This window comes from Cucumis sativus, unplaced genomic scaffold, assembly GCF_000004075.3.
Source record: "Cucumis sativus cultivar 9930 unplaced genomic scaffold, Cucumber_9930_V3 scaffold38, whole genome shotgun sequence".
Taxonomy (NCBI): Eukaryota; Viridiplantae; Streptophyta; class Magnoliopsida; order Cucurbitales; family Cucurbitaceae; genus Cucumis; species Cucumis sativus.
In genome coordinates, this window is record NW_022279547.1 from 23,603 (window position 1) to 38,658 (window position 15,056).

Below are 15,056 nucleotides of genomic sequence, written 5' to 3' on the forward strand. Positions count from 1 at the left end.
CAACTCCTTCAGCTCAGCTGGAGCCATTCTGTATGGAGCTCTCGATATGGGACCAATGCCTGGTTTCAGTTCAATAGCAAAATCAACCTCTTTGTGAGGAGAAAGTCTTGAAAGCTCTTCTAAAAAAACATCGGGGTATTTCCTTACCATTCATTCAGATGATAAGGATACATCGGGCTCTCTGGTATCTACAACACTAGCCAAGATACTCTAAGTACCTTGGTTGAACAACTTACTGGCCTTCATGGTTGAGATAACTTTGGGTAGGCCACAGTCCCCGCCCCCTTATACTTTAAACTAGTCGCCTCATGAGGGTTAAAAACTACCTCCTTGCGAGAATAATCTATGTTTGCATGGTTAGCAGATAGCCAATTCATGCCCGATATTACATCAAAGTCTTGCATGTGTAATACTAATAAAGTTACATCTAAAACATATATGCTATTTCTATTTAACATGTTTTTATCTTTCCTTTCGACAACATAATTTCTCCAGATGGAGTAGAGACAAATAACATATAACTCAAGGGTTCTACTTGTAAACTCATATGTTGAACAAAAATTGGCGATATAAAAGAATGAGAGGACCCTGAGTCAAATAATAATAAAGCAACGTGCTCCAAGATTAGAAGTGTACCTATCACCACTGTGTAAGCTTTCTCAGCCTCCTGTTGATTAGTGGCAAAAACTCACCCCTATCGAGATGTAGAAGTCTAGTTCGAGATAGGTTCAAACTATTTCTGAGGGTAATTATCAGCTATATATATGTCAGGTTGCCTACACTTGTAGCATATACTACTTCCTATTAGGCAATGACCTGAATGAGACCTTTCACAATTAGAACACATGTATACTTCCTTCAAGGTTTTGCCTGCCTCAACAACCTACTGTCTAAGCTGCTGGAACAAACCACCTAATCTCAAATTCCTTTGTGGTGCTACTGTAGGCTACTGCTAAGCCTTCCTTTTCTACCCTACAATTGGACCATTCTCTACAGCCTTGGCCATCTTTATCCTCTCATGCAAACTCAAATCCACTGTCATGTGTAGTGCATCATCTTAGGTAGCTAGTCTAAAGACTCTAACGAAACCCTGGATCTCCTACTTAATGCCTTTGACAAACTTGTCAACTCTCTCAGTCTCAGTTCTCACTAACTCAGGTGCAAATCGGGATAACACATCGAAGTCTTGATCATACTCCTCTATGGCCATATTGCCTTGCTCCAACTTTAAGAACTCTTGACACGAAGAAGAATTTGGCATGAAAATTCTCCTTAAACTACTTTTAGGTGATCTGACTCATATCTCCACCCAACATCCTCTATGTGGACTTCCACTAGCCTCTGTCTCTATCAGTTAGTAAGAACACGACGCACTAAACTTTTTGGTCATTGGAGCACTTCATGTAACGAAAGATAGTCTTCACCGAACTCAACCACATCTGCGCCTTGGTGGAGTTTGCCAAGGATCCATCGAAAGTCCGAGGGTTATACTTCCTGAAATCCCTCAAGTGTTTGGCTTCTGCTGAAAGCATATCAAGTAGGTTATATGCTACAATTGGGGCCTAAACTCCCGCAACTGGGATCTAAACACTTGCAGCCGGTGTCCGTACATGAGTTGTTTGGATATCCTAGGTAGGTTGTCACTGTGCCAATACTTTGAACAATAAGTCTATGTACATTTACTAGAAGAAAACTACCCTACAATGACAGTTATATATCTCAAAAAATGAATGGAAGAAAAAAAAACTGTCACGAAATATAAAATTTCGCGTTTTTGGCAGGAAAAGACGGAATTTTTCGGAAAACACTTTTCGTGACAGTTATTAACTGTCATAGAATGTTAGGGTTAAAATTTTTTTCTTTTTTCCTTTTCTTTTCTTTTTCCTTTTTCTTTCTTTTCCCTATTTCCTTCTTCCTCCCCGTGCGTCCTTCCCCTTCTCCCCAGCCGCAACCGCCGCGCCTCTTCTCCTTCCTCCCGTACGCCACGACGACTCCACCGTCTCCTTCTCCTTTCCTTCTCTTTTCTCTTTTCCTTCCGCCGTTCCCTTCCGTCTTTCTTTCCGCCGCAGCCCAGCCGCCCCATCCTTCCCCTTCTCTCCGTTCGCGAAGCAAAACCGCCACCGACCGACCTCCATTCCTCTTCTCCTTCCCGTTCGCAGCCCCGCCGCAAACCGTCGCCTCCCTTCCCTTCCATTTTCTTCTTCCGTCCGCAGCCCTGCCGCAAACCGCCGCGTCTCCCCTACTGAAGCCGAGCGTCGCGACCCTTCTCCTCTTCTCTTCAGTTTGCAAAGCAGCCGTACGCGTCCAGATCTGCCGCCGTCCAGATCTGCACCGCAAGACCGCGTCGTTGCCCTTCCGCCGCTGCCCGGTCCAGATTTGCGTCGCCGTGCACAGCCTCACCGCCGCTGAAACCGTTTCCGCGTCTTGTTCTGTTTCCGTCGAAGCCGAGCCACCGTGTGAAGCAGTAACCGCCATGTAATGCCCCAAAAGAAAAAGAAAACAAAAAAGGAAAGGTATATATATTATTTTTATTAATTTAAAAATAATAATAATAATAATAAAGAAATTTATTATTATTATTTTTTTTCTTGTTTCTTTTCTTTCTTCTTTTTCTTTTTTTTCTTTTTCTTTTTCTTTTTCTTTTCTTTTCTCTTCTCTTCTCTTCTCTTCTCCTCCCGTGCGCCGTGCGCCCTTCCCCTTCTCCCCGTTCGCAGCGCAGCAACCGCCACCGGCCGACCTCCATTCCTCTTCTTCTTCCGTTCGCAGCAGCCGTCGGCCGCCACGTGACCACTACCCAGTCCAGATCTGCGTCACAGCCCAGCAACCGCCGCCCCTATTTCCTTCTTCCGCCGTGCGCCGCGACTCCCACCGATCTTTTCCCTTCCGTTTTCTTCCCGCCGCAGCCCAGCCGCCCCATCCGTTCGCACAGCAACCGCCGCCGGCCATCTCCATCTTCTCTTCTCCTCTCCGTTCCGTCCAAACCCAGCCGGACGTCGCTGCAACCATCGGCCAGTTCGCGAGGCAGCCGTACGCGTCACCTTGCGGCCGCCGTCCAGATCTGTACCGCAAGACCTTCCGCCGCTGCAGCCATTGCTCTTCCGCCGCTGTCCAGCCGTCTCAGCCGGTTCTGTCTCCGTTGAAGCCAAGGCCGCCGCGTGAACCAGTAACCGCCACGCTCCCCGCTCACAACTGCCGCTCCACCTGCTATCGACGTCGGCCGACTAGTTGCTGTAACCGTTCAGATTTGCTGTAACCATTCAGATTCGCGGTCTGTTCGCGACGGTCTCCATCCGTGAAGCCCAGCCGCCACGTTCCCTTTGGCCGACCGCTGACCGACCCACACTTAGGATTTTTGCTGCGAGTTCGACAGTCGTGCGTTGAGGTGTTGGGAGTAACGTTAGGCTCCCTTACATTCACAACCAGTTTGTGAGTTGTTGAGGGTTCAGTTCGCCAATATGTCGGTGAGTTGGAACTTACGTTGAGGAAAGTAAGTGAGATATGTATCGTGAAAGTAATTGAATTTTGTGTTGTTGTGCTTAGGATTGTTTCGAGGACGTTAGTTGATTAAGGAGCTTCCCCAACTTTGAGGTAAGGGACTTTCTACTGGACTCACCTAAAGTTTTTGAGTTGTGTTGGACTGTATGGATGATGATTAAGATGTACATGTTTGGTTGTAGACTAAATGTTTAGTGTATGTTGTATTTGACTGGAAACATATATATATACATTGACGTGTGAATTGATGTGGATTGCCGAAAGTATACATGTGAATGACTGAAATTATGCTTATGTGTACATGATGATATTAATAGATTGTGCTGTATAAAGATTTGGATGTGAACTAGTGAATTTGTTTCGGTTGGATGTGGATTATACTGAACTGTGGTTTGTGCTGGTGAACTAAGGGGTGTATTGACTGTATAGTTTAATTGACTGACGTATTAGTATATTATTGACAGACATATGACTAAAGTGAGATAAGTTGACTGTTAGGACGTCGAGAGAAAGAACTTTATGTTTTGAAGTAACTGAAAGATGGATTGAATGGAATGAGGGGATAAATTGTTAGGTTGTATTGGGATGTTTACCTTGTAGGTGTCCCACGGGACCACCAAAGCTACTGCTCGATTTCTTTCGCAAAACACTAAATGAAAAATGCAATTATATCAAAGTTGATGTCCTAAAGAAGAAAAGTAAAAGAGAAAAAGGGATTTGGGGGCGAAACTCCGGGACAGGGACAGAGGGCCTGAGAAAAATGGCGGCAAGGATGAAAGCGGTGGCGACGCTGCCTAATCTAATTAGAACCCTTAAAAATGATCGCCGGAAGCCTGGTTTCAGCCAGCCTCTTCCGTCGTTGAGACGTGCCTTTTCACTTTACGATCAGATCAATCTCATCGACAATGTCCCTGAAGATCAGCTTCGTTTTCAACGGTACTGCCCTAACTTCTCCTTTTTGTCTTTTGCATCGATTTCTTTCCTCAATTTTATATCTTTGACTCTTTTATGCGGGGATTTAAGGTATACTGAGACGGGGTTCACTGTGAATGGAGTGGATTATGAGGGCAGCTTGCTTTGTGTTGGGAATTTGTTGATGTCTTGGACTCCTAAGAAATTTTCGGAAATTACGTCTGATAGGTTTGCTTTGCATTTCTTGTTCCTAACTTACAATACTCAATTTACTTCTTTTGTTCTTTTTGGTGATTGAAATGTTTTTTTTTTTTTTTTTTTTTTGCAACTTATCTATCTTCCAGATTGTGCGCCCTATTCCAGGTAAAATCTGTTGTTGTGTTTGGAAAATGTGTTGAATTATTGGGCATTGTTGAAGTAGTTTTAATACGAGTGTCTAAAGATACCTAGATTTGACGTTTCTATTGAAATGTGTTTATTACTAAAGGACGTCTGTGATTTTCCTTGGCAATTGGTGCCCAAATGTTATATGGTAAGTTGTATTGTCCTGTCAGATTATTGAGGTGAAGTGCAAGCTGGCCCGCGACTGTGGACGAGTAAGGTTCTTGGACTAGTTTTTCTGTGCTTGAGCATGAGCAAGACTTTAACTTTATCATTCCTTTCCTTCTTTCAATACTGTAACATGTGGGGTAAGATTTTCACGTCTGCCTTAGACGAGGATATCATGTGAGATAGTGCAGGTTGTGGCCTAATTGTTCCTTTGAAGTATCCCACAATACAACCATGCCTTAGTTTTGCTGTTTAAATAATTAGATTTTTGATAATTTGACTCGTGTACCTAGTTAAAAATGTAGACGGATCTGAAGCTTTTAAACAGGAAGATGATGAGGATTTTTTTTCTTCACTCTTTCTCGTTTTTTTCTTCCTTCTCTCTCTTTCGGCTGATAAGCAAGTCTACCCTCCATATACCTTTCTTTGGCACTCCGAATCGGTCTTAATACTCCATCCAGCTAGGTGATAGCTTCTAACCTCTGCCGATATTCACACCTTCCCGATCCCGATACTCTCTCTATTTTGATTATGCTAGAAGAGGGAAGAGGACCAAATGAGATATTTACATTAGCTAGCTAATGTTGTAAGGGACGTGTAATATGTTATAGAGGAGATGGGAGAATGAATCTAGAATTTGTAAATTTGTTATTGAGAAAGGGAGGAATAACATAATTAGAGTGGACTCGTAATATTTATCAATTAAAAGCTTCTTGAATATGTGAAAGATTTGCACTTTTCAGCCATTGAATGAATTACCCAAGACCTAAACTCTTGTTTCTTTATTCTTTCTCTGATTCTGAGATGAGGATGTCAAGTGTACGTTTCTGTTAACAAGGTTTATGGTTTTCTTTCTTAGGCATTCTTCTAGAATCTGACATGAGAGATTACTTCCATTTAAAGTTGAATGCATAAGCTAGCCTGTAAACCAAATATTCTGTTTATTTTCGAGCTCTGCCGTCATCATCTTAGTGCCGTGTATTGTTCATATTTGCTCTTTGCTAGCACATTTTTGTTGATTTCTACTGTCAACTGATTAATTTTCTTAATTTTAATTTTTTTTAAATCTTTCTTATTGTCAGAAATTCTAATACTTGGCTGTGGGAGATATACTAAACCAGTAAATCCTGAATTGAGGCAGTTCATTCGTTCCACTGGCATGAAGTTGGAAGCTGTAGACACGGTACTTTTGGTTTGAAATTATGTTGTTTGTCGAATTTGTCTTGATCCATAAGATAATTACTTTTCATGCATCTGAAAATCAAGATTTTGAGCTATCTTATGGATCTGTGACTATTGGTGGGAAACAGTATATTCTTTGTTTAGGATAAGAAAATAGGTGGGAAAACATCCACCAACCATAATAGCCTCGTCAAAAGAGATTGTAGTGGGTTACTGTATTGTCTAGTTTGTGATAAGATAAATTAACGTGTCATCAATTCACCAGTAACATCCTCTTTTCCTTACAATCCCTTGATCAGATGGGTATTAAAGACTTTTTAGTGTAGGATATTAAAAACCACATGTTTCTTCATCAATAAAAAGAAAAGAAAAAAAAACTAACCCACATGATGTAGTGGAAATAGGATCTGAATTATAGGTGATATTTGAGAATGATGTTAAGTTCAACTGTTCAAGAACTATCTTTAGAGCCATATGTCAACTTTTGCTTAAGAAAGAAACAAGTGGGTTGTTGTTGAGTAAATTACCAATTACAATGATCAACCGGGGACTTGCTAGTTTAAACAGTGGGCTGTTTGGAATCTCGAATGGTCTCATTTTGTCTAAATTTAACTAGTTTTTGACACGATGGATAATTTGTTACTGTAGATCAAGTAGTTATCTGCACTCTCTCTTTCTCTCAAGGCAAATCATCCATGTCCAGCAATTCTCTTCATATCCTATGTATTTCCGTACACTACAAACCTAATCGATATTTGATATTTGAAAAATGAGGGTACTTCAGATATAGGGCAGAATTATGCACTCTACTTGGGAAGAGGGCTGTCTCTTCTTGTACAACTACTTTTCACTTAACCTTTAACCTCAGACCTTGGGGAGGTTGAGAGTACATGTATAGACCAGTTGACCTATGTTCGAGTTGGCATGTTTATCCTTAACAAAGCTTTGTTATTTGCAGAGAAATGCGACATCAACTTATAATATCCTAAATGAGGAGGGTAGAATTGTAGCTGCAGCGCTTCTGCCTTATGGAGTTTCTTCATGACCCACCGCCCAGAGCCAGACTCGGTTGTTGTTATGGATGCCTCTAAATTGCAGGATTCTTCTACCTCTCAAATCTTACAAGTATTACTTAGCGCTTTGATCTCTACTCATTTGTAGAATGACTACAACTATCGAGTCACTTGGTCCTTTTTGCTGTATAGATATACTGTTATTGTCATAACCTGCCATCAAGAATTATAGTGTATATATATTAAAGTGTTGGTTATTTTCTTGTACATTGGTGTGAAACTTGTATAATTTCAAATTTGTCATTCTCAGCTACATTATTGTCATTCTAATGGTTCGTGTAATGGTGGAGCTGCATGGAGAACATAATAAAACTATAGGAAATTGAGAAATGTGATAGTTAATAGTTGTTGTAAATTGGAGAACGATGACAGTTATTTAACAAAATAAATTGTCACGATTGCTCTATATGTGACAGGAATAACATGTCGTCATATGATAAACAATGACAATTTTTTAAAAAAAAAACTGTCACGATTGCATTATATTTGACTGGAAAAAAATGTCGTCAATGGCAAAACAATGACATTTAATGTTATCGAAAAACTGTCACGATTGCACAATCGTTGACTGGAAAAAAATGTCGTCAATAACTAAACAATGACATTTTTACAAAAAAAAACTGTCGCGAAAAACATATTCATGACAATTAATACATGTCACGATAATAGAATTCGTGACAATTATTTAACTGTCGTTAATAAAGAAATGATGATAGTTATTGAATGTCATAAAATAAATTATGACAGTTATTGAATGTCGTTGAATGTTGATTAACAACATTTATTTCATGTCATAAAACAACCTATTGCGACAGTTTTCAAAAACTGTCGTCGAAGGCCTTTCCATGACTCCCGCTTCTATGACTGAAAATAACTGTCGCGAAATCCGTTCGCGACAGTAAATAACTGTCGTCGTAGCCCACTTTTGTACTAGTGATTTGCTCCATGGCAGCAAGGTATGCATGAGTGACAGGTGCAGTAGGGTCGATAACTTGTACAACATGCTGTCCTTAAGGCTGGTTACGTCTAAAAATTATTTAAATTCAAAAACTGTAACACCTAAAAATTAAGGTAATTTTATTTTTTTAATTATCTTAGTTTAATTTAATTTATGATGGATTTAATTGGGTGTTATAATTTTTTTAGTATTGTGGAAATTGTGATTAATTGAATGTTCAGTGGAAGATTATTTAATTAATTATACTATTGAAAATTTTGGTGAGATTTAAGTTTATTGGTTAATTATATATGTATATAATTAATTAAGTTATGGAAGGGTAGAATAATATATTATTGATTTTTTTTAGGAAAAATATTTTTTAGAGAGAAAATAATTATATTGTGGAAAATCTAATTATTTGGAAAGATATTGTATTTTTGGGGAAAGTAAAAAGTTTGGTTTGATGGGTATTTAACGAGGAGAGAAAGTATGATTTGATTTTGGTTAATTTGTTAATTAGCAAAAGAAAAGGAATAATGATAATAATAATAAATATCATTATTATTATTATATATAATTAACCCTTGTGAAACGTGCAAAAAAGGGAACTATTCATCATCTTCTTAATTCTTCACAAACCCCAGCCGCCATCGTGCTCCGTTGCAAGGATCACCGCTCGTCGTTTGTTGACACCGTCATTCCTCCTTTGTTCCTTAGTGACGAAGTCGCACAAGCCGACTATGCACCCCCCACCTCCTACGTTTGCATGTAGGTGAAGCCGAGGAATCTCTCTCTTTTCATTTCATCAATCATCTAGTTTTTGAACGTTTTCATTAAGCCTTACCGTCGTTAAGTTTTGTCTCGTGCCACCCAGATCTCATTGCCGGCAATCGTTAAACGAACCCTTGCTTGAGCAAGTCGATCTGTGTATCACAGAGCCACTTATCTACTCCTTCGTAAATCGCGCTTGTCACAGCCGATTTCTTTCTCCTTTTGTGAGTTGTGCACCCGAGCTGACTGCCAAGTCGATTCTCCTCCTGCAGAGCCGCGTGGGCCATTTCTACCTTAGTTTAAGCCAAGTTGCTTTTTGGTATCTCTTGAGTTGTGTTGGTTTGGTATGCCCAAATGAATATTTTTTGGATCTTAAATAAGTTTACCATGGAATGAGTTAAATTATTTTTGTTTGAAGGTTCAAGTGTTAATTTGAGGATTTGAGACTCCGAAATTTTCCATTCAAGGTTTTGTTTGATTCAACCTTAATCTTGGGGGTCAGTTTGGATGCTTAATTAAATAGTTGGAAGTTTGGATGCTTAATTAAATAGTTGGGTGATGGTTGACAAAATTAATAATTTTAATTTTGTTTATGTTTATGACTGAATTAGTTGATAATTAATCTCCAGGTAAGAAGTTTTATTATTAGATCCTTACATTATGTTTTCTCTTAGTATGCATTAACGTAGCCATGATGCATGTGATGTGACTGTGAAGAATGTTAGATAATGATAGCTACATAAAAAATCGTTATGTATGACTAAGATATGTGATGACCACGATATGTTATGAATGAGATATACTATGGTTGAGATACATCATGTTTGAGATATGTTATTTATGTTATGTTATATGTATAGACTATGATGTTGTGTTAGCTTTACCTATTAGAGTCGTATCATATGGGTGTCCCTCGAGATCACCACCTATTTATGTTTGTGTGACTTAGCTTTTATATGCGAATCAATAGGATCACTTACACTTCTTTAGGGTGACTCCTTCGAGTTCACCAAGAGTCTAGATGTGTTCCTACAAGATCACTGGATAGCGTACGTTTGGGAGCACAATAGATATTCGATATTTTCTTACAGGACTATAACGAGAGGTTAACAGACACGTGGCAGGAGTAGTAGTGGGTCACTTACTTAGTATAAATTTATACTCACCCTTTTCTATGTTTAATTTTTCAGGTAAAGGAGCAGGTAAAGGCAAGCTCGCGAATGGCAAGAAGTGACCGTGGATCGTCATAGGGAACATCTTATGTTTTCTTCCACATTTATGTTTTGAGTATTAAATTTATTTCAGAACCCATGTTTACTTTTAGATATATTTTTTTTATTTTAAATAGGTTCCGAACTAATATTTTATTATATACTTTACTTATATTTTATGAGTGTTTCTTTTTAAAACTTAGTATTTTCTTTGATTTAAATAAAAAGTCTTTATTTGTTTTAGTGGTAATGATCTCACCTTAGTATAAAGTGTTGGATCGTTACAGAAAGGTATTTTAGAAACACTTTTCGAGGAGCATTGTTCAATCTGCATACCCCCAAAACGAGCAAGGCAATTGAGCATGACTCATTATTAAACGAACCATGTCTAACAAGGTTTTATTTCTCATTTCTAATATACCATTTTGTTGAGGTGTACCAGGTGCTGAAAGTTGTAATTGGATTCCATGTTCTATCATATAGTCCTGGAATCTCAAATCCATATACTCTCCACCTCGATCAGATAAAAGTATTTTAATTTTTTTACTTGATAGATTTTTAACTTCAGCCTTATACTTCTTGAACTTTCCAAGAGCTTCAGACTTACGTTTCATTAAGTATAAATAATCATACCTTGAATAATCATCTATAAAAGAGATGAAGTATTCAAAACCTTCTCTAGCTTTTACATTCATTGGACCATAGTGGTCTGAATGTATAAGTTCTATGGGCTCTTTGGCTCCATAGCATTTTCTAGTAAAAGGTCTCTTTAGTCAACTTTTCTTCAAGACAAGATTCACATGGAGGCAATGAATCATCTTCTAACTCATTTAGAAGTCCATTCTTTACCAATCTCCCGATCCTATCGAGATCAATATGACCTAATCTTGAATGCCAAAGATAGGTATTATTTTGAGTATTAGCAGTTTTAAACATCTCATGATTTAAAATTGCTTTCGCTTTGTTAGGTCTTAATACATACAAAAGTTGTCTTCAAGCTTAGCTGAACAAATGTGTACACCATTCTTAGAAATGAACACTTCATTTAAAGAAAAATGTTACATTATATGATTGTTCAATAAGACAAGAAATAAATATAAGATTCCTTTTAATCTTAGGAACTATATACAAGTTTTTTAAAAACAAGAATCTATTTTAAAAAGAAAATTTAACATCTCCCATTACACGAGCTGAAATGGCATCTCTCGTTTTAACTTCGAGTGTATCTCATCCTCCTCGAGTAGCTTAAAGGAACTAGTTTTATGTAAAGAAGAGCAAACATGACTAGTGGCTCCTAAATCAAGTATCTAGACATTTTGGTCATTTTCCACTAAACATGTTTCTAAGGCAAGTAAATTATATTTACTTTCTTTTTAATTCTTCTTAAATATCTCTTGAAGCGAATCCTTGATCTGACGTCTAATGACCATGGTTTTGTGTTTCTTGCTTAGTATGTCAGACATACTAGACAAGAGATACACACAGGCCTTGTCATTGGCCTTTGTCCAATGATTATATGCATCCCTAAAATTTTTAGATGCATTTCGAGCAGAGGAAGTAGCAAAATGGTGTAGTTGAAAGGAAAAATCGTACTTTGCAAGAATTTGCTAGATCAATGTTGAATGAGTATGGTTTACCTAAATATTTTTGGACGGAAGCCGTTCACACCGCTTGCTATGTTTCAAATAGAGTTTTAGTTAGACCCTCTTTAGATAAAACTCCTTATGAACTTTGGCATGGTAAAATTCCAAATATTGGGTATTTCAAAGTTTTCGGTTGTAAATGTTTTATTTTGAATAACAAAGAAAAACTTGGAAAATTTGATTCTAAGACGGATGTTGGTATTTTTCTAGGATATTCCTCTACTAGTAAAGCTTATAGAGTTTTCAATAAGAAAACTTTAGTTATTGAGGAATCTATTCATGTTGTATTTGATGAATCTTGGAATAATGTTTCTAATGAGTCTATTTGTAGTGATGATTTAGAAAAAGATTTTGGAGATTTACTTGTTAATGACAAAGGCAAAGAAATTGTTCCAAGTATGCAAGATGTGAACATCATAGAAAAGAAAGAAGAGGGTTCTTCATCCTTGCCTAAAGAGTGGAGATATGCTCTATCCCATCCCAAGGATCTAATTCTTGGCAATCCCGAACAAGGTGTCAAAACTCGTTCTTCTATTAATTTATTTAGTAATCTTGCTTTTGTGTCTCAAATTGAACCTAGAAGTTTTAAAGATGCCGAATGTGATGAGTTTTGGATTTTAGCTATGCAAGAAGAATTAAATCAATTTGAAAGAAACAAAGTTTGGAAATTAGTCCCTAGGCCTTCTAATGCATCTACAATCGGAACAAAATGGGTTTTTAGAAATAAGATAACGAAAGCAAAGTGCTTTCAAGAGCTATGGTTATCTGCTTTTTTGGAAGGTGATGATATCACATTAGAGGCAATTCTCTGACGGTGAAGAACAATGAATATGATGAAAATTAACATATTTACCTGTTCAGCATCCAAATGAACCTCCCCGCCAAAGGACACAGAAGCTTTAACCATCTTTGAGAGTAAATAAAGTTCAAGTTCAAAATTGCTCACATCATCATGAAGTTTTGATTCTATCAGAAGCACAAATCCAGAATAAACCTCATATATAACACTACAGGAGAAGTCAAATTTATAAGCCTGAAGAGTGGTCCCTTCAACTTGTTCTTCCCAAGTTCCAGATAAAGCTCTGATCGCAGTTCTGCCGTGCAGTTCCTTTCTTTTTGTTGATCCTTTAAGACCCGAAAAAGTGCCATCAAATTATACATTAAAAGCATTAAAAGGAGATTGGAAACAGGGCATCTAGTCAATGACCAAGTAGAAGAAACACATACAGAAATATCCCTTCAACGCCTGGCCAGTTACCAGTCAAATTCACAGAAAATACCAGGCAATAGGAACGTATACAAGTTTGATTCTTCTCTTTTGTGAAAAATAAGAACTTTCATCAACAAAAAGAGAGATACATGAGGGTTGCATAAAGTTGAATCACACAAAAACCAAAGAAATTAAATAGGAATATAGGTAAATAGACAATTCAAGAGGTCTATAACGATGAATATAAATACAAACGAGCTGATTATTGTTTGGGCATCATAGCTACAAAGGACACAGTTCAGTGTCACTTCTTACATATCTTTAAAGAAAAAAATGGTCATAGGATAAAGAAACTTTTTATAGCACATATTTGTACCATTATATTTGGATGTACCCAATGGAGAGATGACACTTTTTAAGGTTTCAAACAAGTAGGATTTTTCTAACAAGAAACCATTTTACCCAGAGTAGAAAATGTTGTACAGATTTTATTTATCAATGAAATGTTTCTTATCTTAAAAAAAAAAAAAGTTAAACGGCCCCTCTGGACAAGTTATACCCTTTTCCATTTATCGAGTTTCAAATGGACTTTATCTATAACAGGCTGCCAAAAAGACTGCTGTTTAGAATAACCACCATGAGGTAAGCCAAGATATATAAAGGCAATTACCAGCCTCCCAATTCAGCCTTGAAGAAGTAGAGATCAATGTAGCCTCATCAATATTGCCTCCATATAATGCTTACTTCTCCCAATTAACTTGCTGCCCTGAGCACAATTCGAAGAGAATATCTAACATGGCTTCTATTTTTTATTCTAAAATCTTTCAATCCTGCAATCATAGACGATACCTTTCTTTTTGTAAATAAGGATAAGTAGGACGTGGGGAGTTTGAAAGGGTTGCTTGTAGAAGAGTTAGATGAACCCCCCCCCCCCCCCCCCTCCCCCGAGTGGTTCCATGATTGTAAACATCTCTCAACTTTCACAATCATAGGAGTTCAAAAGGATAACATACGAGGCTTGTACTTTTTGCGAGATTGTGGAGTGCATAATGAATCTAAAGAATATTTAAGGTAACAGATAGCCTCCTAACAATGAAATGCATTGAAAGAAAATGTTGCACTAAGAAAAATAAATAACGAATTCTGCTCAATATAATAAAAATCAAACAAATCAACATAATGGACTTACTGTATTGCCTTTCTCTATGTACCAATGAAGCCTATCAACAATCTGCATTGCAGAAGACATTTTAGTATTTACAAGGACTATGAAATGGAAAAAATAATGAGAGCGAGAAAAAATTAAACAGGAAAAATAATGGAGAAAACACGTCCATATGTCTGGACAGCAAAAAAGACCGGCTGCTAACAATTTCCTTCTGCTATCACACATTGATGTTTTATAAGAGACATCATCAGACAAAAGCGAAGTAGAAACAGCTTAGGGACGGTGAAAAGTGAACCCCATCCCAAAAAAACTAATTGCAGAAAATTTGACCAATTGTTGTGATGCAAAGAAATTGGATAATTGCAAAAGAATTGGCTATAACTATGAGCCCACCACAAGGAGATGAGTTGTAAATTTCCACCAAAAGAAGTTATATCAGAAGACTTAGCTTCAAAAAGTTTAAAGTTACTTTCAAGCCAACGCAACTAAAGGAATGCCCCGACAGCATACCCCAAAGGACTTCAACTTCACTTGAGAAAGCCAGTCATCAATATGATTAGAATTAGAAAGACAAGCGGAAATCTGAAGGTACTAAGCAGAAAGCTTCTTCCCTTGGAAGCAAAGAAGCAATGAGGAAAAAGGTGATAAATATTGTCCTCCTTTTCCATATACAAACTGCATATGAACAGGCAAAAAGGTTAAACCTCATCAAATTCTGAAGCCTATCCTGATTATTAAGACTCTTATAATCTCAGGACCATATAAACACTTCCATGTTCTTTGCGATCTGAAAATTCAATACACTTTTAATAAGTCAGGACATCAAAGAAGTATTCACTTTAAAAATATTCATAAATGCCTCCTCCCACTTTGTGAAGAGGGATAATGTGAAGAAACTAATT

General features: G+C 37.5%; 2 protein-coding genes across 30 annotated transcripts in view; one reads left to right on the forward strand and one right to left on the reverse strand.

Moving 5' to 3' along the window:
* Window positions 1-15,056, reverse strand: part of LOC116405848 (protein ENHANCED DOWNY MILDEW 2-like) — a 67,174-nt gene that overhangs the window by 20,345 nt on the left and 31,773 nt on the right. For 21 of the 28 annotated variants that reach the window (XM_031889637.1, XM_031889633.1, XM_031889636.1 and 18 more), the window contains one exon: window positions 14,176-14,217. In XM_031889637.1, the coding sequence (XP_031745497.1) occupies window positions 14,176-14,217 (42 nt within the window). Of the gene's footprint in view, window positions 1-12,585; window positions 12,902-13,003; window positions 13,111-13,200; window positions 13,817-13,943; window positions 14,073-14,175; window positions 14,218-14,346; window positions 14,830-15,056 lie in introns of those variants that run through there. The other 7 variants (XM_031889624.1, XM_031889631.1, XM_031889627.1 and 4 more) reach the window with 7 other exon arrangements.
* Window positions 2,629-7,389, forward strand: LOC116405850 (NADH dehydrogenase [ubiquinone] 1 alpha subcomplex assembly factor 3-like). 2 transcript variants are annotated; one of them, XM_031889645.1, is made up of 7 exons: window positions 2,629-3,461; window positions 3,541-3,588; window positions 4,096-4,431; window positions 4,519-4,635; window positions 4,736-4,770; window positions 6,039-6,139; window positions 7,097-7,389. In XM_031889645.1, the coding sequence occupies exons 3-7, from the start codon at window positions 4,256-4,258 to the stop codon at window positions 7,181-7,183; spliced, it is 516 nt and encodes a 171-aa protein (XP_031745505.1). In that variant the 5' UTR covers window positions 2,629-3,461; window positions 3,541-3,588; window positions 4,096-4,255; the 3' UTR covers window positions 7,184-7,389. The 2 variants fall into 2 exon arrangements, with proteins under 2 accessions (XP_031745505.1, XP_031745506.1); XM_031889646.1 differs by lacking the exons at window positions 2,629-3,461; window positions 3,541-3,588 and having other exon boundaries at window positions 4,052-4,431.

Coding starts and splice junctions, on each gene's coding strand:
- LOC116405850 (XM_031889645.1), top strand. CDS start 4,256: ATGGCGGCAAGGATGAAAGCGGTGGCGACGCTGCCTAATCTAATTAGA. Junction 4,432..4,518: donor GATCAGCTTCGTTTTCAACG/GTACTGCCCTAA, acceptor CGGGGATTTAAG/GTATACTGAGACGGGGTTCA. Junction 6,140..7,096: donor AGTTGGAAGCTGTAGACACG/GTACTTTTGGTT, acceptor TGTTATTTGCAG/AGAAATGCGACATCAACTTA.